This window comes from Notolepis coatsorum (genome assembly GCF_963971535.1).
Source record: "Notolepis coatsorum genome assembly, chromosome: 11".
In the NCBI taxonomy this organism is placed as follows: Eukaryota; Metazoa; Chordata; class Actinopteri; order Aulopiformes; family Paralepididae; genus Notolepis; species Notolepis coatsorum.
This window is the reverse complement of record NC_140175.1, coordinates 3,784,452-3,810,353: the sequence shown is the minus strand read 5'-3', so window position 1 is coordinate 3,810,353 and position 25,902 is coordinate 3,784,452. Positions and strand designations below refer to the sequence as shown.

Sequence of the window (25,902 nt, the reverse complement as noted above, 5' to 3'; positions counted from 1 at the left end):
CTATTCAGTTTAGTTTCATTACGCAGCTCTCTGTTCAGTTTAGCTTCATTACGCAGCTCTCTGTTCAGTTTAGTTTAGCTTCATTACGCAGCTCTCTGTTCAGTTTAGCTTCATTACGCAGCTCTCTGTTCAGTTTAGCTTCATTACGCAGCCCTCTGTTCAGTTTAGTTTCATTACGCAGCCCTCTGTTCAGTTTAGTTTCATTACGCAGCTCTCTGCCTGTTCAGTTTAGTTTCATTACGCAGCTCTCTGTTCAGTTTAGTTTCATTACGCAGCCCTCTGTTCAGTTTAGCTTCATTACGCAGCTCTCTGTTCAGTTTAGTTTCATTACGCAGCTCTCTGTTCAGTTTAGCTTCATTACGCAGCTCTCTGTTCAGTTTAGTTTCATTACGCAGCTCTCTGTTCAGTTTAGTTTCATTACGCAGCCCTCTGTTCAGTTTAGTTTCATTACGCAGCTCTCTCTTCAGTTTAGGTTCATTACGCAGCCCTCTGTTCAGTTTAGTTTCATTACGCAGCTCTCTGTTCAGTTTAGTTTCATTACGCAGCCCTCTGTCTGTTCAGTTTAGTTTCATTACGCAGCTCTCTGTTCAGTTTAGTTTCATTACGCAGCCCTCTGCCTGTTCAGTTTAGTGTCATTACGCAGCTCTCTGTTCAGTTTAGTTTCATTACGCAGCCCTCTGTTCAGTTTAGTTTCATTACGCAGCCCTCTGTTCAGTTTAGTTTCATTACGCAGCTCTCTGTTCAGTTTATCTTCATTACGCAGCTCTCTGTTCAGTTTAGTTTCATTACACAGCTCTCTGTTCAGTTTAGTTTCATTACGCAGCCCTCTGTTCAGTTTAGCTTCATTACGCAGCTCTCTGTTCAGTTTAGCTTCATTACGCAGCCCTCTGTTCAGTTTAGTTTCATTACACAGCCCTATGTTCAGTTTAGCTTCATTACGCAGCTCTCTGTTCAGTTTAGCTTCATTACGCAGCCCTCTGTTCAATTTAGCTTCATTACGCAGCTCTCTGTTCAGTTTAGTTGCATTACGCAGCTCTCTGTTCAGTTTAGTTTCATTACGCAGCTCTCTGTTCAGTTTAGCTTCATTACGCAGCTCTCTGCCTGTTCAGTTTAGTTTCATTACGCAGCTCTCTGTTCAGTTTAGCTTCATTACACAGCTCTCTGCCTGTTCAGTTTAGTTTCATTACGCAGCTCTCTGTTCAGTTTAGTTTCATTACGCAGCCCTCTGTTCAGTTTAGTTTCATTACGCAGCTCTCTGCCTGTTCAGTTTAGTTTCATTACGCAGCTCTCTGTTCAGTTTAGCTTCATTACACAGCCCTCTGTTCAGTTTAGCTTCATTACGCAGCTCTCTGTTCAGTTTAGCTTCATTACACAGCTCTCTGTTCAGTTTAGCTTCATTACGCAGCTCGCTGTTCAGTTTAGTTTCATTACGCAGCTCTCTGTTCAGTTTAGCTTCATTACGTAGCTCGCTGTTCAGTTTAGTGTCATTACGCAGCCCTCTGTTCAGTTTAGCTTCATTACGCAGCCCTCTGTTCAGTTTAGTTTCATTACGCAGCTCGCTGTTCAGTTTAGTTTCATTACGCAGCCCTCTGATCAGTTTAGTGTCATTACGCAGCTCTCTGTTCAGTTTAGTTTCATTACGCAGCTCTCTGTTCAGTTTAGTTTCATTACGCAGCCCTCTGTTCAGTTTAGCTTCATTACGCAGCCCTCTGTTCAGTTTAGTTTCATTACGCAGCTCTCTGTTCAGTTTAGCTTCATTACGCAGCTCTCTGTTTAGTTTAGCTTCATTACGCAGCTCTCTGTTCAGTTTAGTTTCATTACGCAGTTCTCTGCTTCCCCTCGTGTCCGTGAAACCGGTCTTATTTGACATTCCCTGAGTGGGAGTCGAACCCCGGTCTCCCGCGCCGCGGGGGACATCGCAGACCACTATACCAAGAGATGAACTCACCTCTTGGTACCGGGTCTGGATGCCTCTGGGGAGTGAGTTTTACTTGCAGTACCGCTTAACGTCCACAGTCACTTCACTACACACAGTCCATCGTGACTGTGGATGGACACGTCACGCGGTACCTCCGTTACATCCGCAGCCTGTCAGCCAGATGGTGACAGTGGCCCCGCGGGGTCAAACACACAACGTCTGACTTGAGAGCAAGATGAATCCCCCGGAGGTTAATGGTGACCCAATTATGCCCCCCCCCCTTTTTCATGTGGGTGAATGATGAGCCAGCATTCTGTGTCAGATTCAAGTCAAACATTGATATTAAATGTGGTAAATCACAGGCGGAGACAGATAGAGGGTTTGCAATTAAAAACACTGTGTCCTATACACACAGGGATTTGGACACCAGATTGTGTGACATCCAGTTTTCTTTGCCGTCGCAAATAATATGAGCGGTTTCTCGACGGTTCCGTGCGAATAAACACCAAGACACTTCCTCTCTGCTGAGGAGCCGCGCGGACCGGCGTTGTGTCCGCCTGGACGGCTGTGTCTCCTGTCTCTCTGTGTCTCCTGTGTCTCTGTGTCTCTGCTCTGTCTCTGTGTCTCTATGTCTCTCCTGTGTCTCTTGAAGGAAATCGGTGTTTTTCAATGTATGTAAGGGGGAGAGGACAGCATCTAACGGTGCTAGGTCAGAGAGGTAGATGTGCATGGAGGAGGACGGTAGAGAGAATCACTGTATTTAGCAGCAGACTGAGATAGAGCTCAGGGCATGCCGAGGTCGCCATCAGCACATAACAACTGATAAGAAACAGCAGCAGGCAGAATGGTCAGAGGGAGTTTGACATTAATGAAACAGACGTTTTTAATGTGTGTGAAGGGGTGAACAGCAGTTGCCATGACAGCGCGTCACATGACAACCAGAAGAGGGGCGGGGTCTGTCATTAATGATGATGATGATTATTATAATGTGAGTGTTCTTCCGCGTATGAGTTAGATTTAGACACGAAGCTGACGCGAGCGGACGTGGATCAGAGACGTCCATCTCTCTCTCACCCTCGCCGGTGGGGGAGGGGAGATGACACATCATCATTAGCTTCGGCTAACGGGAGAAGGGTTTCGGCTAACTACAAGGCCTTAGCCACCATTGGACTGAACAGCAGAAGAGACGATAGAATACTAGATTTAGTTCCCAAAGACTTTTTCAAGGACAACACGAAATGGGTAACATCTGAGGCTCTTGTTTATGTAATAAACAACGTTTTTCAAGAAAGGTACTACGCTGACGGTGTGAATTATTACATTTACGGATTGCATTAAAGGGGGATGACAAAGATTGTACAGCCAGTATGAGGAGACATCGGAGAGATAAAACACAACGCAGAGTCAACGGATGAAGAGGTGATAACACAAGCCAACAGATGAAGAGGTGATACTGGCTGATTGATAGGAATCTAACACTCTGCTGTGTCTCTGTGTCTCTGTGTCTCTGTGTCTCTCCTGTGTCTCTGTGTCTCTGTGTCTCCTCACCCCTGCGGATGCTGCGTCTGAGCTTGCCACAGAAGGCGTCGATGCGCGGCAGCTCCATGCCGCCCTCCTCCATGGCGGACGGGCCGAGGAGGTCCGGGGAGCTGGGCCCGCGGCTCAGGTCCATCGGGGCCTTGGTGGTGACGGCGGCGGCGGGGGGAGGGGAGGAGGCGGCCGCACCCCCGAGGACCAGCGGGAAGCCAGGGAAGCGCATGGCGGCAGCTGCGGCGGTGGGAGGGGGCGAGGAGGGGAAGCCGGCGGAGGGGGATCTGGTGGGGGTGGGAGAAGCCGAGAAGAAGCCAGCGGAGGGGGCCCTGGTGGGGGTGGGAGAAGCCGAGAAGAAGCCAGCGGAGGGGGCCCTGGTGGGGGTGGGAGAAGGTGAGAAGAAGCCAGCGGAGGGGGCCCTGGGGGTGGTGGGAGAAGCCGAGAAGAAGCCGGTGGAGGGGGCCCTGGTGGGGGTGGTGGGGGGCGAGGAGAAGCCAGAGAAGGGGGCCCGGGTGGTGGGGGTGGGAGGGGGCGAGGAGAAGCCAGAGGAGGGGCCCCGGGTGGTGGGGGTGGGAGGGGGCGACGAGATGGAGGGACAGTGGGTGGAGGTGGGGGAGCTGGCGGCCGAGGAGGACGGCGTGCCCGTCAGGTCCAGGACCCCCGACTTGGCGCCGACGGGGGAGCTGAGCGAGAGCTTGCGGGAGTGGACGGGGGAGGAGGTGCGGGAGGGCAGGGTGAGGGGCGGGGGCGAGGAGAACTTGCGGCACAGTCGGGGGGACTTGGTGTTGAGGGGGTCGCCGCCCCAGGCTCCCTGGTTGGTGGCAAAGAACAGCTCCAGAGACCTGAGAGGAGGCACAGAAATACACCTGTTATTAACCTCTCATTAGGGCTGACCCCTATTAGTCGAATAGTCGACTACTAATCGATCGAAAGGAGCCGTAGTCGACTGCAAACCTCTTAGCAAAAAAAAAAAGAAAAAAAGGTATTATAAATATATATATTTTTTTGTAATTTTATTTAGTTTAAATTTTTTTTATCATTCTTTCCTAAAGAAGAGAGGCCTAGAAGCGTGGCTAACGCTAATGGCACGCATACCAGAGGCTAACTGTCTAAGAAAACAGGCACAGAGGCACTGAAAGAGGATTTCACCATCTAATGAACACACTAGACTAGACAAATATCAAGATGTATCCATCAGTGGACCAATTGCATGCTTTTGCAGAGGACAAGAAGCCTTCAGTCGACTCCTTCAGACATTAAGCACCCCCCACAGCCCAAATGGAATGATACTTTTTTTTTTTTTTTTTTTTTTTTAACTATACCTTACTAACTACATACTAACCTTGTAGGCGCCCAAGCCCACTGACCTTCTTCCATGTGGACATGGTGGGTGCTACACACTACACACCTCACACTACACACCTCACACTACACACCTCACACTACACACTACACACCTCACACTACACACCTCACACTACACACCTCACACTACACACCTCACACTACACACTACACACTACACACCTCACAGTACACACTACACACCTCACACTACACACCTCACACTACACCCACTGGAATATGACAAGACATACAACATGAGTAACTGAGCAGAGCTAGCGGCTGGAGAGGCAGCTGTTATTTACTTGGACTGGTCCAGGGCCAGCTGTGTGATCTTCAGGCTGTAGTCTGGACAGAGGGAGGTGATGGACAGACGGTCGGATGAGTGGTACTGGACCCTGAGAGGGACAGTGATAGGAGGAGGAGGAGGTGGAGGAGGAGGAGGAGGAGGAGGTGGTGGAGGAGGAGGAGGAGGATGAAGAGGAATAGGTGAAGGAGGAGGAGGAGGAGGTGGAGGAGGAAGAGGTGGAAGAGGAGGTGGTGGAGGAGGAGGTGGATGAGGAGGTGGTGGAGGAGGAGGAAGAAGAAGAGGAGGAGGAGGAGGTGGTGGAGGAGGATGTGGAGGAGGAGGAGGAGGATGAAGAGGTGAAGGAGGAGGAGGTGGAGGAGGAGGTGGAGGAAGATGAGGAGGAAGAGGTGAAGGAGGAGGTGGAGGAAGATGAGGAGGAAGAGGTGAAGGAGGAGATGGAGGAAGATGAAGAGGAAGAGGTGAAGGAGGAGGAGGTGGAGGAGGAGAAGGAGGAGGTGGAGGCGGAGGAAGATGAGAAGGTGGAGAAAGATGAGGTGGGGAAGAATGAGGAGGTGGAGGGTCAGAGAAGAGGACGAGGAGCAAGAGGCGAAGGAGGAGGAGGAGGTGGAGGAGGAGGTGGAGGAGGAGGAGGAAGAGGTGGAGGAGGATGCGTACAGGAGGGGTGTAATGGAAGAGGGAGGCGTGTGAAGAGGAGGAGGAGGAGGAGGAGAGGAATGTAAACAGACAGGTGTAAAGGTGGAATGAGTGACGGAGGAGCAGTAGAGTCGGCATGCTAGCAGTAGAGTCGGCATGCTAGCAGTAGAGTCGGCATGCTAGCAGTAGAGTCGGCATGCTAGCAGTAGAGTCGGCATGCTAGCAGTAGAGTCAGCATGCTAGCAGTAGAGTAGTCAGCATGCTAGCAGTAGAGTCGGCATGCTAGCAGTAGAGTAGTCAGCATGCTAGCAGTAGAGTCAGCATGCTAGCAGTAGAGTAGTCAGCATGCTAGCAGTAGAGTCGGCATGCTAGCAGTAGAGTAGTCAGCATGCTAGCAGTAGAGTCAGCATGCTAGCAGTAGAGTAGTCAGCATGCTAGCAGTAGAGTCAGCATGCTAACAGTAGAGTAGTCAGCATGCTAGCAGTAGAGTCAGTATGCTAGCAGTAGAGTCAGCATGCTAACAGTAGAGTAGTCAGCATGCTAGCAGTAGAGTAGTCAGCATGCTAGCAGTAGAGTCGGCATGCTAGCAGTAGAGTCGGCATGCTAGCAGTAGAGTCGGCATGCTAGCAGTAGAGTCGGCATGCTAGCAGTAGAGTCGGCATGCTAGCAGTAGAGTCAGCATGCTAGCAGTAGAGTCAGCATGCTAGCAGTAGAGTAGTCAGCATGCTAGCAGTAGAGTCGGCATGCTAGCAGTAGAGTAGTCAGCATGCTAGCAGTAGAGTCAGCATGCTAGCAGTAGAGTAGTCAGCATGCTAGCAGTAGAGTCGGCATGCTAGCAGTAGAGTAGTCAGCATGCTAGCAGTAGAGTCAGCATGCTAGCAGTAGAGTAGTCAGCATGCTAGCAGTAGAGTCAGCATGCTAACAGTAGAGTAGTCAGCATGCTAGCAGTAGAGTAGTCAGCATGCTAGCAGTAGAGTCAGCATGCTAGCAGTAGAGTCAGCATGCTAGCAGTAGAGTAGTCAGCATGCTAGCAGTAGAGTCAGCATGCTAGCAGTAGAGTCAGCACGCTGTCTGTTACACCAGAGAAGAGGAAGAGAGAGTGGAGATGGATGAAGATGTACAACAGGAAACAGATGATTACGGCTTCGCTTACAGTCAGACAACATTTAAAACGAACGACGAATGTCCAGACTCTGCGCGCCTCAGACCCTGCGACCTCCAGGCTCATGCCCTGCGACCTCCAGGCTCATGCCCTGCGACCTCCAGGCTCATGCCCTGTGACCTCCAGGCTCCTCAGTATCGACTCATAACATCATACCACATGAAACGCATTGGAACAGGGGTCTTTGAGAGGGAGGAGGAGGAGGAGAAGGAGGAGGAGGTGGAGGAGGGAACAGGGGTCTTTGAGAGGGGGGAGGAGGAGGTGGAGGAGGAGTGAACAGGGGTTTGAAAGCTTGGCGTTGCTAATAAACATAAAAAAAAATTATAAACTGGTCAACACGGCTCAAAACGGCTTTACTGGCATGCTAGCAGTAGAGTCGGCATGCTAGCAGTAGAGTCAGCATGCTAGCAGTAGAGTAGTCAGCATGCTAGCAGTAGAGTCGGCATGCTAGCAGTAGAGTAGTCAGCATGCTAGCAGTAGAGTCAGCATGCTAGCAGTAGAGTAGTCAGCATGCTAGCAGTAGAGTCGGCATGCTAGCAGTAGAGTAGTCAGCATGCTAGCAGTAGAGTCAGCATGCTAGCAGTAGAGTAGTCAGCATGCTAGCAGTAGAGTCAGCATGCTAACAGTAGAGTAGTCAGCATGCTAGCAGTAGAGTAGTCAGCATGCTAGCAGTAGAGTAGTCAGCATGCTAGCAGTAGAGTCGGCATGCTAGCAGTAGAGTCGGCATGCTAGCAGTAGAGTCGGCATGCTAGCAGTAGAGTCAGCATGCTAGCAGTAGAGTAGTCAGCATGCTAGCAGTAGAGTAGTCAGCATGCTAGCAGTAGAGTCAGCATGCTAGCAGTAGAGTCGGCATGCTAGCAGTAGAGTCAGTATGCTAGCAGTAGAGTCGGCATGCTAGCAGTAGAGTAGTCAGCATGCTAGCAGTAGAGTCAGCATGCTAGCAGTAGAGTCAGCATGCTAGCAGTAGAGTCAGCATGCTAGCAGTAGAGTAGTCAGCATGCTAGCAGTAGAGTCAGCATGCTAGCAGTAGAGTCAGCATGCTAGCAGTAGAGTCAGTATGCTAGCAGTAGAGTAGTCAGCATGCTAGCAGTAGAGTCGGCATGCTAGCAGTAGAGTCAGCACGCTGTCTGTTACACCAGAGAAGAGGAAGAGAGAGTGGAGATGGATGAAGATGTACAACAGGAAACAGATGATTACGGCTTCGCTTACAGTCAGACAACATTTAAAACGAACGACGAATGTCCAGACTCTGCGCGCCTCAGACCCTGCGACCTCCAGGCTCATGCCCTGCGACCTCCAGGCTCATGCCCTGTGACCTCCAGGCTCCTCAGTATCGACTCATAACATCATACCACATGAAACGCATTGGAACAGGGGTCTTTGAGAGGGAGGAGGAGGAGGAGAAGGAGGAGGAGGTGGAGGAGGGAACAGGGGTCTTTGAGAGGGGGGAGGAGGAGGTGGAGGAGGAGTGAACAGGGGTTTGAAAGCTTGGCGTTGCTAATAAACATAAAAAAAAAATTATAAACTGGTCAACACGGCTCAAAACGGCTTTAGCTGCCTGATGCGCCTGCGCTGTGATCACAGCGCAGGCGCATCAGGCACCCAACGCTGGAAATAAAGCTGTGTTGACCAGTGTTGACCAGTTTATAAAATTTATTTAAAATGTTTATTAGCAACGCCAAGCTTTCAAACCCTAGCGTTTGTCTGTCCGAAACCCTTGTGCAACTGTGAGTACCTTTGAAATGTCTCTGCGATACTTGTACGACGAGCATTTTCAATAGAGAAAAGCGAGACAGAGTTAATTGGGGTATTTTTCTACGAAGGTATACGGGCCGGTGTATTCACTCGGTGCATCACAGTCACGAAAGGGGCTATAAATGAACCTAAAAAGTGTGGAGCAGCGTGGGAGCGGAGCAGAAGGCCGGAGCGGCGGAGGAGGAGGAGCTGCGGTACCTGACGGGGATGGAGGTGAAGGGCTTCTTGTAGATGTCGGCCAGCTTGTCCATGACCACGGCGGCGGTGGTGAAGATGCGGTAGGTGTGCAGGAAGGTGTTGAGGAAGTCGATGGAGAGGAAGCGCAGGTCGGTCAGCCGCTCCAGCAGACGCTCCACGCTGGCGTAGCGGATCTGAGGCACCTTGCAGGAGTTCAGCGTCTTGCTGAAGCAAATGTCCACGTCGTCTTTGTGCAGCCGGGCGTCAGACCTGGGGGGGGGGGGGGGGGGGTTGGGGAAGACCATCTACAGCTTAGCACATCGAGCTAAAAGACTCTTGCACAGGGTTCCCACAGACATTACATTACGTTTACATTTACATTTACATTTAGTCATTTAGCTGAAACGCTTTTATCCAAAGTGACTTACAAGTTCTGTACGACAACAAGTCATCAGGAAGGGTACAACTCTATCAGCTGAGTAACAATGTTCATCAAAGTGTTGAGTGCTACAGTGGAGGTTAGTTTATTAGGACACATGCATGATGACAGTAAGGTTAGTTAGGGTTCGAGTATTTTTTTTTATTTTTTATTTCAGATAATGGTTGAATAAGTGCGTCTTTAGTCGACCGCAAAAAAGGCCAGCACCCACACAGGAATCTGACCCCAGGCCAGCACCCACACATGAATCTGACCCCAGGCCAGCACCCACACATGAATCTGACCCCAGGCCAGCACACCCAGACAGGAATCTGACCCCAGGCCAGCACACCCACACATGAATCTGACCCCAGGCCAGCACCCACACATGAATCTGACCCCAGGCCAGCACCCACACATGAATCTGACCCCAGGCCAGCACCCACACATGAATCTGACCCCAGGCCAGCACACCCAGACAGGAATCTGACCCCAGGCCAGCACACCCACACCAGAATCTGACCCCAGGCCAGCACCCACACATGAATCTGACCCCAGGCCAGCACCCACACATGAATCTGACCCCAGGCCAGCACCCACACCGGAATCTGACCCCAGGCCAGCGCACCCACACCAGAATCTGACCCCAGGCCAGCACACCCACACATGAATCTGACCCCAGGCCAGCACACCCACACAGGAATCTGACCCCAGGCCAGCACACCCACACATGAATCTGACCCCAGGCCAGCACACCCACACAGGAATCTGACCCCAGGCCAGCACCCAGACAGGAATCTGACCCCAGGCCAGCACACCCACACAGGAATCTGACCCCAGGCCAGCACCCACACAGGAATCTGACCCCAGGCCAGCGCACCCACACAGGAATCTGACCCCAGGCCAGTGCACCCACACAGGAATCTGACCCCAGGCCAGCACCCAGACAGGAATCTGACCCCAGGCCAGCACACCCACACAGGAATCTGACCCCAGGCCAGCACCCAGACAGGAATCTGACCCCAGGCCAGCACCCAGACAGGAATCTGACCCCAGGCCAGCACCCAGACAGGAATCTGACCCCAGGCCAGCACCCAGACAGGAATCTGACCCCAGGCCAGCACACCCACACAGGAATCTGACCCCAGGCCAGCACCCAGACATGAATCTGACCCCAGGCCAGCGCACCCACACAGGAATCTGACCCCAGGCCAGCACACCCACACAGGAATCTGACCCCAGGCCAGCACACCCACACAGGAATCTGACCCCAGGCCAGCACCCACACATGAATCTGACCCCAGGCCAGCACACCCACACAGGAATCTGACCCCAGGCCAGCACCCACACAGGAATCTGACCCCAGGCCAGCACACCCACACAGGACCCCCCCCCCCCCCCCCCCTCACTTACTTGATCATGTGCGGCACAGTGACCTTGGAGTTCTCCTCAAACACACTGGTCATCAGGCCGTTACAGCGGATATTATCAATGCACTAGAGGACAGGGACAGAGGACAGAGGACAGAGGACAGAGACAGAGGACAGAGACAGAGGACAGAGACAGAGGACAGAGGACAGAGGACAGAGGACAGAGACAGAGGACAGAGACAGAGGACAGAGGACAGAGGACAGAGGACAGAGGACAGAGACAGAGGACAGAGACAGAGGACAGAGGACAGAGACAGAGGACAGAGACAGAGGACAGAGGATAGAGGACAGGGACAGAGACAGAGGACAGAGGACAGAGACAGAGGACAGAGGACAGAGGACAGAGGACAGAGACAGAGGACAGAGGACAGAGACAGAGGACAGAGGACAGAGGACAGAGGACAGAGACAGAGGACAGAGACAGAGGACAGAGGACAGAGACAGAGGACAGAGGACAGAGGACAGAGACAGAGGACAGAGGACAGAGACAGAGGACAGAGGATAGAGGACAGAGACAGAGGATAGAGGACAGAGACAGAGGACAGAGGACAGAGGACAGAGACAGAGGACAGAGGACAGAGACAGAGGACAGGGACAGAGGACAGAGACAGAGGACAGAGGACAGAGACAGAGGATAGAGGACAGAGACAGAGGACAGAGACAGAGGACAGAGACAGAGGACAGAGGACAGAGACAGAGGACAGGGACAGAGGACAGAGACAGAGGACAGAGGACAGAGGACAGAGACAGAGGACAGAGGACAGAGGACAGAGGACAGAGACAGAGGACAGAGGACAGAGACAGAGGACAGGGACAGAGACAGAGGACAGAGGACAGAGGACAGAGACAGAGGACAGAGGACAGAGGACAGAGGACAGAGACAGAGGACAGAGGACAGAGACAGAGGACAGAGGACAGAGGACAGAGGACAGAGACAGAGGACAGAGGACAGAGACAGAGGACAGAGGACAGAGACAGAGGACAGAGACAGAGGACAGAGGACAGAGGACAGAGACAGAGGACAGAGACAGAGGACAGAGGACAGAGACAGAGGACAGAGGACAGAGACAGAGACAGAGGACAGAGACAGAGGACAGAGACAGAGACAGAGGACAGAGACAGAGGACAGAGGACAGAGACAGAGACAGAGGACAGAGACAGAGGACAGATACAGAGAACAGAGACAGAGGACAGATGACAGAGACAGAGACAGAGGACAGAGACAGAGACAGAGGACAGAGACAGAGACAGAGACAGAGGACAGAGACAGAGACAGAGGAGAGAGACAGAGACAGAGGACGGAGACAGAGGACAGAGACAGAGGACAGAGACAGAGGACAGAGACAGAGGACAGAGGACAGAGGACAGAGGACAGAGACAGAGGACAGAGGACAGAGACAGAGGACAGAGACAGAGGACAGAGGACAGAGGACAGAGACAGAGGACAGAGACAGAGGACAGAGGACAGAGGACAGAGGACAGAGACAGAGGACAGAGGACAGAGACAGAGGACAGAGACAGAGGACAGAGGATAGAGGACAGGGACAGAGACAGAGGACAGAGGACAGAGACAGAGGACAGAGGACAGAGGACAGAGGACAGAGGACAGAGACAGAGGACAGAGGACAGAGGACAGAGGACAGAGACAGAGGACAGAGACAGAGGACAGAGACAGAGGACAGAGGACAGAGACAGAGGACAGAGGACAGAGACAGAGGACAGAGGATAGAGGACAGGGACAGAGACAGAGGACAGAGACAGAGGACAGAGGACAGAGGACAGAGACAGAGGACAGAGACAGAGGACAGAGGACAGAGGACAGGGACAGAGGACAGAGACAGAGGACAGAGGACAGAGGACAGAGACAGAGGACAGAGACAGAGGACAGAGGACAGAGACAGAGGACAGAGACAGAGGACAGGGACAGAGGACAGAGACAGAGGACAGAGGACAGAGGACAGAGGACAGAGACAGAGGACAGAGGACAGAGGACAGAGGACAGAGACAGAGGACAGAGACAGAGGACAGGGACAGAGGACAGAGACAGAGGACAGAGGACAGGGACAGAGACAGAGGACAGAGGACAGAGGACAGAGGACAGAGGACAGGGACAGAGGACAGAGGACAGAGGACAGAGGACAGAGGACAGAGGACAGAGGACAGAGGACAGAGACAGAGGACAGAGGACAGAGACAGAGGACAGAGGACAGAGGACAGAGACAGAGGACAGAGGACAGAGACAGAGGACAGAGGACAGAGACAGAGACAGAGGACAGAGACAGAGGACAGAGACAGAGGACAGAGGACAGAGACAGAGGACAGAGACAGAGGACAGAGACAGAGACAGAGGACAGAGACAGAGGACAGAGGACAGAGGACAGAGGACAGAGACAGAGACAGAGGACAGAGACAGAGGACAGATACAGAGAACAGAGACAGAGGACAGATGACAGAGACAGAGACAGAGGACAGAGACAGAGACAGAGGACAGAGACAGAGACAGAGACAGAGGACAGAGACAGAGACAGAGGAGAGAGACAGAGACAGAGGACGGAGACAGAGGACAGAGACAGAGGACAGAGACAGAGGACAGAGACAGAGGACAGATACAGAGAACAGAGACAGAGGACAGATGACAGAGACAGAGAACAGAGACAGAGGACAGAGACAGAGACAGAGGACAGAGGACAGAGGACAGAGGACAGGGACAGAGGACAGAGGACAGAGGACAGAGGACAGAGGATAGAGACAGAGGACAGGGACAGAGGACAGAGGACAGGGACAGAGGACAGAGGACAGAGGACAGAGGACAGAGGACAGAGGACAGAGGACAGAGACAGAGGACAGAGGACAGAGGACAGAGGACAGAGGACAGAGACAGAGGACAGAGGACAGAGGACAGAGGACAGAGGACAGAGGACAGAGGACAGAGGACAGAGGACAAAGGACAGAGGACAGAGATGTAACCAAAACAAAAAGGCAAACGTCACTTTTTTTTATTTTATTTTATTATGTTTTTGGTAGATTTTAATTTGTTTGTGCTACTGGGCAGTCCGGTAGAGGGAGAGAGCGGGGGGAAGACATTCGGTACAAGCCAGGTCCGGGAATCGAACCCGGGTCGGCCGGCTCGCGACGCAGCGCGTTACATGGGTCGCCACTTGGGTGCCCGGGAAAAGTCACTTTTACTGAACTTTTGTTTCCCATCATATCACATTATATACAATAATACATTATATTATGTACATAGCTGCATATAATAATTTTTACATATCTGTAGATACTATATCTATCTGTGCATATCCTTTACCTGCTCTTACTAGTGGTAAATGGCTGCTTTTTTATATAGCACATCGACACGCTGCCCAGGAGGAGCGGGAATCGAACCGGGAAACTCCGGATTGCCAGACGACTGCTCTACCTCCTGAGCCACTGTCGTCCCTTACTTACTACCATAGTGTCTTTATACCTGTATCACTGTACATATTAATACTACAACTATGTACATACATCTGCACTATTACTCAGTAGTACTAATTAATATATTTTATACCCAGTTTAATCACCTGTACATTGTATATTACATTTGCACTGTGGTTGTTGGATGCCAAATTTCTTTTCGTTGTACAGTACTTGTGCTGTGTGTGATGACAATACATTTTAAATCTAATGTAATTTAATTCTGGATGTCTGTGGGACGTGGAATGATTGAACTTATATCCATGAAGCTGAGTTAAGAGGCTGTTAAATCAATCATCTTTCAGTCTATTCTTCAGAACTTGCTGTTAAATCCACCAATCATCTTTCAGTCTATTCTTCAGAACTTGCTGTTAAATCCACCAATCATCTTTCAGTCTATTCTTCAGAACTTGCTGTTAAATCCACCAATCATCTTTCAGTCTCTTTGTCCTACAGACCTGGCTGTTAAATCCACCAATCATCTCTCAGTCTCGTCTACAGACCTGGCTGATGTCACTGGTCCAGGCCGCCTTCTCCTGACGGGAGGGAGCCAATAGGACGACAGAGAAGGCCTGTCCGTCAGCGGGCTCTACCAGGACCTTGAACTCCAGGTGGTTGAGGCCTTGGCCGGCTGCGTTGTCTTCACACAGAGAGGGCAAACGTGTCATTTGTAATCATTGCAACTAGGGATGTCCGATATTATCGGCCGATATCGGCATTAAAATGTGATATCGGAAAATATCGGTATTGGTTTTCAAAAAAGATTATTATAATTTGTTTTACATTTCTATAACCTTTAATTACCCAGGCAAGCAAGTAAGAACAAATTCAGATTTTATTTATTGTCAAAAGTATGCACAATGTTATGTTAATTCCACAACAAGAGATATGTAATGTTAATTACCTGAAATTATTTATTTTTTGCTATTTTCTTTTAGAATACTGTTTGAGTCTTAATTTTGTTAAGAATATAGGACAGGCATATATAAGCATTATGCTTCAGTTTGTACCTTTTCAGTCACTGTAAAATCAAATATTGTTAAATGATGGTGTATATTGTATTGTGTGAGATGACTAAATAAACTACTACTACTACTACTACTACTACTACTACTACTACTACTACTACTACTACTACTACTACTACTACTACTACTACTACTACTACTACTACTACTACTACTACTACTACTACTACTACTACTACTACTACTACTACTACTACTACTACTACTACTACTACTACTACTATTACTACTACTACTACTACTACTACTACTACTACTACTACTACTACTACTATATACATTCTAAAGTATGCAGCCAAAAATATATAGTAATATACAGTCAAACAGTAACAATGTAAAATGTAGATGTAAAATGTCCAGGAAGATATGCAATCATTTCTACTGTTACTCTGTGCTCAGTGAGGCCCAGTGAGGCGTTATATACATGTAGTCCGATGGCTGTTGGAATGAAGGACTTCCTGTGACGTTCAGTGTTGCATCTTGGGAGTCTGAGTCTAACACTGAATGGTCATGTGACCTGATCAGTGATCCTAGATGTTAGAGGTGTGATACAAACAAACAAAGCCTAAATACTCACAGTCCTCATCGTTGGCCTCCAGCTCTTCAATGAGAGTGCACTCTATCAGAGACAAGGTCCCCGCTTGCTGTGTTGGGGGGGGGGGGGGGGGGGGGGATGGGGGTGTTAGTCCGTGTTTAGTGAATGTTTAGTGCATCTCAGTATCTCAGTATATACACGCTACTATATTTGCTCAGTAATGCTTTCACTGACTACAACTACACACATAGTAATCATAATAATCATTAAACTACCTACCTCATACTATAGTCTACCCATATAAAGCGCTGCATGTTAGCATGTACAATAGTGCTGTATATATACCGTATTACATTTATATATATTTACTGCATATATATACATAAATCCATATCTGTCTGAATATACCTCCATATAATATACCTGCATGCATATAACCCATATAACGCTGTATGACAGTATGTACAATAATACTGTATATATATATTTATTCTTACCGTATATGTATATAAATATATATATATATATCCACATCTGTCTGTACATACCTGAATATAATCCTTTTTACATATCTGTAGATACTATATCTATATCTGTACTAATGGCTCCTTTTTTATATAGTGCTTTTATCCAAAGCGCTTTACAATTTGTTCCTCACATTTTTACCCGTTCACTCACACACTCACACACCGACGGCGGAGGCGACCACGCAAGGTGCCGACCTGCTCATCGGGTGCAATTAGGGGTTAAGTGTCTTGCTCAAGGACACATCGACACGCTGCCCGGGAGGAGCGGGAATCGAACCGGGAACCTCCGGATTGCCAGACGACTGCTCTACCTCCTGAGCCACTGTCGCCCCCAGTACTACTGAGCACTATTGCTCAGTAGTACTCATTTATATATTGTATACCCAGTTTAATCACCTGCACATTGTATATGACTATTGCACTTTACTGTTACATTTGCACTCTGGTTGGATGCCAAACCTCTTTTGGTTGTACTGTACTTGTGCTGCATGATGACAATACATTTTAATCTAATCTAATCTAATCTAATCTAATCTAATCTAATCTAATGTACCATGTGCTCAGTAATTCTATCCAGGTGGGACTGACTGACCTTTGACCTTTAGCAGGTGAGACTGACTGACCTTTGACCCTGAGCAGGTGGGACTGACTGACCTTGAGCAGGTGGAGTTTGCCTCCAGAGGTTCTGTTGCAGATCAGGAAGTGTTTAGTAAACAGGAAGCACTGCCGCTCCCCCTCCTTCCGGAGGGACAGGGATCCCAGCACCCCCCTGAGCACCCCCCTCTCACTGCTGGAGGGCAGCTGGACCAGGGAGCCTGTGGGGGGGGGGGGGGGGGGGGGGGGGGCAGAGCGAGGGACTGGGTGAGTGACCGGGTGACTGAGTCCAACGCACACGGCAGGCGACAGGCGACGTCGGGCATCGACAATCGCTTAGCACCCCACACCAGACCCGACCGTTCAGGTCCATTAAACCGGTCCGTGGGCCGTCAGATCGACTCATTGGTTGCACGTGATGTAGGATAGATCGGACCGATAAACTTACTTAAAATCATGGTTGAGAGATGGTCAAGTGTGCGACCATTTTAACTGAGGGGTTGTGATGTATTGTAATGTATTTTAATGTATTTATTTGTATGTATTTTAGTGTATTGTAACCTATACTGATTCCTACTGTGTTTTAATTATTGTACTATGTCTTAATTACTGTAGTGCTCATGTCACCTGCCCCAGAGACTACAGTTGAAAATTAGCCAACCTGGCTAAACTGGCATATTTACAGTCAAATGTTCCTTACTATGCACTGTCTCTGTATTTTAAACCAATAAATACAAATACAAATTACGCTTGTGACGGAGACGGACTTTCGGAACCTTCATTTGGGAGAAATAAATAACAATTATAAAAAATTAACATAAGTAGCATGGTAATAATATGTAGGTTATTGATCAATGAATATATTGATACATTTATATATATTACAAATGATACACCAGTAGAAGTCATGTTATTTCCTCATTGTCCTTGCTGTGTAACCCCGCCCTCTTTTCTTGATCCTCCAATCACCACCACTGTCGCTTGCCTCGGACAAGGTTTGCCCCGAGGGAAAGCAACAGTTGTGATTGGAGGATCGAGAAAAGAGGGCGGGGTTTGGCATAGGTCAGTTGAACCCCCGAAAAATAAACAATACACTATATTGTCATTATGATATCTGATATACTGTATATATAAGAGTATAATATATTCTAATGAATGTGAATACAGCGTGTTTGACGTAGAGACCACTGGCCTTGTCTGACGAAGGTCTGGCTGGTGTCCAGCAGGATGTCACAGCCCTCCACGATCATCCGCTCGATGGCCAGGTTCTTACGGATGTTCTCCGTGTCACTCACCTCGTCGTGCATCATCCTGCCAACACCAGAGTCATCATCATCATCATCACCATCATCATCACCAATGTCATCATCATCATAAGGCAATGTCCAAATATGAGACAATTCAAACTGAATTATAAGGAAATGATGTTCACGAGGTACAGGAGGGATGAGGAAGGGATTTGACATTCACGGGTGTTTACATTTTAATTTTATTTCTTTCATGTTTTACATATATAGTTTTTGTTTTTTGTTTTGCATATATATATATATTTGTTTTGTAAGGGTTTAAATTAGTACACTCATTTGAGTAGTGGAAAAGGGGTAGGATTAAATAAGTGTATACTTCTTCCTGCTCCTTTTCGAACATGTAGATTGAGTTATGTTTTGCTTTTGTTTATTTTTTTTATTTTTTTTCATTTAATTTCTTGAGATCAATGATTTGTTTTGATTTTATATTGTTGTATTTATTTACATGTTCGAAATAAAGATTTCAAATAAAATTAAAATTAAAATAAAATAAAATCATCATCATCAGATGACTGGCTGGTTCTCAGGGTTCCTCCAGTTTGCGCTGAACCAGGAAAAACAGCTTTTTCCTTTGATGCTTCCGACACCTGGAACGCCCTCCGACTGACTCTGAAGCTGAAGGTTCTTCCAACACCTGGAACGCCCTCCGACTGACTCTGAAGCTGAAGGTTCTTCCAACACCTGGAACGTCCTCCGACTGACTCTGAAGCTGAAGGTTCTTCCAACACCTGGAACGTCCTCCGACTGACTCTGAAGCTGAAGGTTCTTCCAACACCTGGAACGTCCTCCGACTGACTCTGAAGCTGAAGGTTCTTCCAACACCTGGAACGCCCTCCGACTGACTCTGAAGCTGAAGGTTCTTCCAACACCTGGAACGTCCTCCGACTGACTCTGAAGCTGAAGGTTCTTCCAACACCTGGAACGCCCTCCGACTGACTCTGAAGCTGAAGGTTCTTCCAACACCTGGAACGCCCTCCGACTGACTCTGAAGCTGAAGGTTCTTCCAACACCTGGAACGCCCTCCAACTGACTCTGAAGCTGAAGGTTCTTCCGACACCTGGAACGTCCTCCGACTGACTCTGAAGCTGAAGGTTCTTCCAACACCTGGAACGCCCTCCGACTGACTCTGAAGCTGAAGGTCCTTCCTTCTCTTGCTGCGTTTAAAAGTATGATCTCCGACCACCGTGTGTCAACTTGTCTTAGCTGATTTTTTATTGTTTGTTCTTATTTATTGTGCCTATATGTATGAATTTGCTGATAAACTGTGTCTTGTGTTGTGAGCTCGTCATGGCTGTAAACGAGGTTATAACCTCAGTGTCTCACGAGTTGAAATAAAGGTTTGAAATTAAATGAAATCATCACGTGTGTCATAACTAGCGAGTACCGATTCACGCTAGATCAATCGGTACCAAATATCGGTACCTTTACACATTTAGTATAAGAGGGTAATATACTAGACAAGAGGGAGCCTATTTCCACAAATATAAATATACTGTATTACTGTCCCGTCTCTTGGATCTTTGGAAAGACCAGACGACGAGTTCGATAATATTTACTGAGGATGGTCAAATAATGTTGATATTTAAACATTTAAAAAAAAAAAATACATGATCATGCGATTTAGTTTGTGTGGTGTGTTACAACAATCAATAACAAAATGTTCTAAATAAATAACAATGTTGAAATTGATAAGTTTGGACTTGTTTTTTTTACAACTTTTTTTTACAAATTAAAAACGTTTGTTATTACAGTGAGTTAAGTACAGAAAAAGGTACCGTTGGATACCGATACCGAATTCCAGGAACTGGTACTGGTACTGGTATCGGTTCAAATGTGAACGGTACCCAACCCCCAGTCCTGACAGAAACCTACTTGGACAGCGCCTCTAACTTGGACCTGGTACTCAACCCTAGTCCTGACAGAAACCTACTTGGACAGCTCCTCTAACTTGGACTTGGCAAACTCCAGGCTCTTGCGCTCCACGTGCTCGTGAGGCGTGTGCGCCAGCAGCTCGTGGAGGGTGATGATGTAGCGAGGGATCTGAAAGACAGACGCACACGCAGGTGTGAGACGGGCGTGAGACGGGTGTGAGATGGGTGTGAGGAAGGTGTTTCACCTGGAACATGGGGTGAGGAAGGTGTTTCACCTGGAACATGGGGTGAGGAAGGTGTTTCACCTGGAACATGGGGTGTGTTGTGAAGGTGTTTCACCAGGAACATGGGGTGTGTTGTGAAGGTGTTTCACCTGGAACATGGGGTGTGTTGTGAAGGTGTTTCACCTGGAACATGAGGTGAGGAAGGTGTTTCACCTGGAACATGAGGTGAGGAAGGTGTTTCACCTGGAACATGGGGTGTGTGGTGAAGGTGTTTCACCTGGAACATGAGGTGAGGAAGGTGTTTCACCTGGAACATGAGGTGAGGAAGGTGTTTCACCTGGAACATGGGGTGTGTTGTGAAGGTGTTTCACCTGGAACATGAGGTGGTGAAGGTGTTTCACCTGGAACATGAGGTGAGGAAGGTGTTTCACCTGGAACATGAGGTGAGGAAGGTGTTTCACCTGGAACATGAGGTGAGGAAGGTGTTTCACCTGGAACATGAGGTGAGGAAGGTGTTTCACCTGGAACATGAGGTGAATGAGGTGTTTCACCTGGAACATGAGGTGAGGAAGGTGTTTCACCTGGAACATGAGGTGAGGAAGGTGTTTCACCTGGAACATGAGGTGTGTGAGGAAGGTGTTTCACCTGGAACATGAGGTGAGGAAGGTGTTTCACCTGGAACATGAGGTGAGGAAGGTGTTTCACCTGGAACATGAGGTGGTGAAGGTGTTTCACCTGGAACATGAGGTGAGGAAGGTGTTTCACCTGGAACATGGGGTGTGTGAGGAAGGTGTTTCACCTGGAACATGAGGTGAGGAAGGTGTTTCACCTGGAACATGAGGTGTGTGAGGTGTTTCACCTGGAACATGAGGTGAGGAAGGTGTTTCACCTGGAACATGAGGTGAGGAAGGTGTTTCACCTGGAACATGAGGTGAGGAAGGTGTTTCACCTGGAACATGAGGTGAGGAAGGTGTTTCACCTGGAACATGAGGTGAGGAAGGTGTTTCACCTGGAACATGAGGTGAGGAAGGTGTTTCACCTGGAACATGAGGTGAGGAAGGTGTTTCACCTGGAACATGAGGTGAGGAAGGTGTTTCACCTGGAACATGAGGTGTGTTGTGAAGGTGTTTCACCTGGAACATGAGGTGTGTGAGGAAGGTGTTTCACCTGGAACATGAGGTGAGGAAGGTGTTTCACCTGGAACATGAGGTGAGGAAGGTGTTTCACCTGGAACATGAGGTGTGTTGTGAAGGTGTTTCACCTGGAACATGAGGTGTGTGAGGAAGGTGTTTCACCTGGAACATGAGGTGAGGAAGGTGTTTCACCTGGAACATGAGGTGTGTGAGGAAGGTGTTTCACCTGGAACATGAGGTGAGGAAGGTGTTTCATCTGGAACATGAGGTGAGGAAGGTGTTTCACCTGGAACATGAGGTGTGTTGTGAAGATGATTCACCTGGAACATGAGGTGTGTTGTGAAGGTGTTTCACCTGGAACATGGGGTGTGTTGTGAAGGTGTTTCACCTGGAACATGAGGTGTGTTGTGAAGGTGTTTCACCTGGAACATGAGGTGAGGAAGGTGTTTCACCTGGAACATGAGGTGAGGAAGGTGTTTCACCTGGAACATGAGGTGAGGAAGGTGTTTCACCTGGAACATGGGGTGTGTTGTGAAGGTGTTTCACCTGGAACATGAGGTGTGTTGTGAAGGTGTTTCACCTGGAACATGAGGTGTGTTGTGAAGGTGATTCACCTGGAACATGAGGTGTGTTGTGAAGGTGTTTCACCTGGAACATGGGGTGAGGAAGGTGTTTCACCTGGAACATGAGGTGAGGAAGGTGTTTCATCTGGAACATGGGGTGAGGAAGGTGTTTCACCTGGAACATGAGGTGTGGAAGGTGTTTCACCTGGAACATGGGGTGAGGAAGGTGTTTCACCTGGAACATGGGGTGTGTTGTGAAGGTGTTTCACCTGGAACATGGGGTGTGTTGTGAAGGTGATTCACCTGGAACATGGGGTGTGTTGTGAAGATGATTCACCTGAAACATGGGGTAGGTGAGGAAGGTCTCCAGCATCCTGCCCTCGCAGGCGGCGTTGGACTCGTACTGTTTGAGCAGCTTGTCGAAGTCTCGGTTCTGCTTGCAGTTGGCCAGAACCTGCAGGCTGTACTGGTGGTTCCTCACAAACTCCTGGTAGATGTTCAGCATGGGGAGCAGGATGTCAAACAGGTCCGCTGGACAGGAAACAGGAAGTAAATAATAAACAAACTGGTCCGCTGGACAGGAAACAGGAAGTAAATAAATACGTGATGTCAAACAGGTCCGCTAGACAGGAAACAGGAAGTAAATAATAAACAAACTGGTCCGCTGGACAGGAAACAGGATGTAAATAAATACGTGATGTCAAACAGGTCCGCTGGACAGGAAACAGGAAGTAAATAAATACGTGATGTCAAACAGGTCCGCTGGACAGGAAACAAAAACAAACAAACAAACAAACAAACAAACAAACCGGTCCGCTGGACAGGAAACAGGAAGTAAATAAATACGTGATGTCAAACAGGTCGCTGGACAGGAAACAGGAAGTAAATAAATACGTGATGTCAAACAGGTCCGCTGGACAGGAAACAGGAAGTAAATAAATACGTGATGTCAAACAGGTCCGCTGGACAGGAAACAGGAAGTAAATAAATACGTGATGTCAAACAGGTCCGCTGGACAGGAAACAGGAAGTAAATAAATACGTGATGTCAAACAGGTCCGCTGGACAGGAAACAGGAAGTAAATAAATACGTGATGTCAAACAGGTCGCTGGACAGGAAACAGGAAGTAAATAAATACGTGATGTCAAACAGGTGCTCTGGACACGAGACAAGAAGAATTAATCCATAAATAAATAGATAAATGTATTTGCTGTATGAAGCTGTACTGCATGGCATCCCGATCTCACTTAAAATATGTAAATAAAGTGCTTTGTTTAGGAAAAAGGCACATATTGTACGTTAGATTTTATAGCCATAAGTAATATATTTAATCTTATTTATGAAAACGTACAATGTATTACAAATGAGTACTTATATTATGTAAAAAGATCTTTAACTTTTAATGTTTTCCAAAAAAAAATTACTTCGCTTACATGGGAGGCAAGTGCCTTTACCTCAAGACTACCAAGACGTTAACCACACTGTTACCTTAAACTAACCATAACCCTAACCATAACCATGTGTGTATGGATGCAGAATGATATATTTCTGGTACAATACTCACCCAGAACCAGCGTGGGCCAGTTGGCTATACGAGCCTTGAGGCCTTGGTGGAAGATCTCATGGAGGAACATGATGGTTTCACTGGGAGAGGAGGAGATCCCATCATGCATCACTTTGGATCACAGGCAAGTAACTAACTAACTACGTCTAATGTCTACAAACGAATAGAGAAAATACTGGCAGAAAGACTCATCACAGTGTATCAGGAATAATAATAATAATAATAATATATTTCTTTTATGTTTTACATATATTTGTACTGTATATTTGTTTTGTAAGGATTCAAATCAGTAAGGAATCACATAGATTTTGAGTAGGGATGTCCGATATTATCGGCCTACCGATATTATCAGCCGATATTGGCATTAAAATGTAATATCGGAAATTATCGGTATCGGTTTTCAAAAAAAAAAATATATATATATATATATTATATTTTTTTACATTTATTTAACCTTTATTTACCCAGGCAAGCAAGTAAGAACAGATTCTTATTTCATTTATTGTCAAAAGTATGCATAATGTTGTGTTAATTCCACGACAAGAGATATGTAATGTTAATTACCTGAAATTATTCCGTTTTTTTGGGGGGGGGGGAACCCCGCATATATCGGTATCGGTTGATATCGGTATCGGAAATTAAGAGTTGGACAATATCGGTATATCGTATATCGGTAAAAAAGCCAATATCAAACATCCCTAATTTTTTAGTAGTGGAAAAGGGGTAGGATTAAATAAGTGTATACTTCTTCCCACTCCTTCTCGAACATGTAAATTGAATTATGTTCTTTTTTTCTTTTCTTTTTTTTTTCATTTCATTGCCAAAGATGAATGATTTTATTTGTTTTATTTATTATAATTATGAAACCTGTTGAGGAAGATGCTGCTGACGTCGTCGTGGCTGATGGGGGGCTTCTTGGAGCTGGCGGCCATGCGCAGGGGCCTCAAGAAGCAGTTGACCAGGATGGAGAGCTGGTGGACGTACTCGGCCTCCGCCTCCACCATGTTGAACACGATCTGGTTCCTCTTCCTCATGCTCTCGGCGTGCGGCGAGCAGATGTAGTCCTGCACGATGATCTTCCACCTGCGCCTGCACAGCCAGCCACGCATGAAGCTCTGGACCTGCACACACACACACACACACACACACACACACACACACACACACACACACACACACACACACACACACACACACACACACACACACACACACACACACACACACACACACACACACACACACACACACAAATATTACTCCTGCTACTACTACTACTACTACTACCACTCTATTACTCCTACTCCTGCTACTACTATTATTACTACTACTACTACTACTACTATTACTACTATTATTACTACTACTACTACTACTACTACTACTACTACTACTACTACTACTACTACTACTACTACTACTACTACTGTTGCTACTATTACTACTACTACTACTACTACTACTACTACTACTACTAATAATAATAATACTAATACTAATAATACTACCACTAGCATACTACTACTACTACTACTACTACTACTACTACTACTATTACTACTATGACTACTACTACGACTACTAGCCTATTACTAATAATATTACTACCAATACTACTACTACTACTACTACTACTACTACTACTACTACCACTAGCATACTACTACTCCTACTCCTACTACTCCACTACTATTGCTATGACTATTACTACTCCTCCTACTACTACTACTATTACTAATACTAATAATACTACCACTAGCATACTACTACTACTACTACTACTACTACTACTACTACTACTACTACTACTACTACTACTACTAATAATAATAATAATAATACTAATACTAATAATACTACCACTAGCATACTACTACTACTACTACTACTACTACTACTACTACTACTATTACTACTATGACTACTACTACGACTACTAGCCTATTACTAATAATACTACTAATACTAGGGAATGAACAGGAAACAGTGAATTGCCTTTTTAATCTTCTTGATGTCTGGATCTTCTTCCTCCTCGTCCAGGTTGTTCTGTAGAGGCAGCAGCTTCTCCTTGGCTTTGTTCAACCCCAGAATCTGGTCCAACCAGCGGGTAGAGATTATGGACACAGAGGATCAGAACAGCAGAGAGTAACATCCATTATGCAGGAAATACATGATGTTGCACTTAAGCTTTAAGCCCAGATATGATACAGTATGTATATATATACAGTACGTGTAAATGCACAATTGCACATGCAATCTTACATCTATATATGTATGTATGTAAGTGTGCATGTATGTGTGTGTTTGTCACATGTGGTGGCCGCGGGTGCACGCATGAGCGCACATGTGTTGTGTGTGTGTGTGTGTGTGTGTGTGTGTGTGTGTGTGTGTGTGTGTGTGTGCGCGTGTATGTGTGTGCATGT

The 25,902-nt window shown here is 47.4% G+C and overlaps 1 protein-coding gene across 1 annotated transcript in view; it reads right to left on the bottom strand.

Annotated features, from left to right (window-relative positions):
* Positions 1-25,902, bottom strand: part of rasgrf2a (Ras protein-specific guanine nucleotide-releasing factor 2a) — a gene marked incomplete at both ends in the record, with an annotated part of 115,077 nt that overhangs the window by 42,065 nt on the left and 47,110 nt on the right. Inside the window, 14 exons of the mRNA XM_084325207.1 lie at positions 3,467-3,596; positions 3,867-4,290; positions 5,098-5,190; positions 8,851-9,099; positions 10,661-10,743; positions 14,637-14,773; positions 15,739-15,805; positions 16,878-17,038; positions 18,010-18,128; positions 20,055-20,164; positions 22,253-22,446; positions 23,480-23,559; positions 24,347-24,600; positions 25,475-25,570. Coding sequence (XP_084181333.1) covers positions 3,467-3,596; positions 3,867-4,290; positions 5,098-5,190; positions 8,851-9,099; positions 10,661-10,743; positions 14,637-14,773; positions 15,739-15,805; positions 16,878-17,038; positions 18,010-18,128; positions 20,055-20,164; positions 22,253-22,446; positions 23,480-23,559; positions 24,347-24,600; positions 25,475-25,570 — 2,197 coding nt within the window. The remainder of the gene's footprint in view (positions 1-3,466; positions 3,597-3,866; positions 4,291-5,097; positions 5,191-8,850; positions 9,100-10,660; positions 10,744-14,636; positions 14,774-15,738; positions 15,806-16,877; positions 17,039-18,009; positions 18,129-20,054; positions 20,165-22,252; positions 22,447-23,479; positions 23,560-24,346; positions 24,601-25,474; positions 25,571-25,902) is intronic.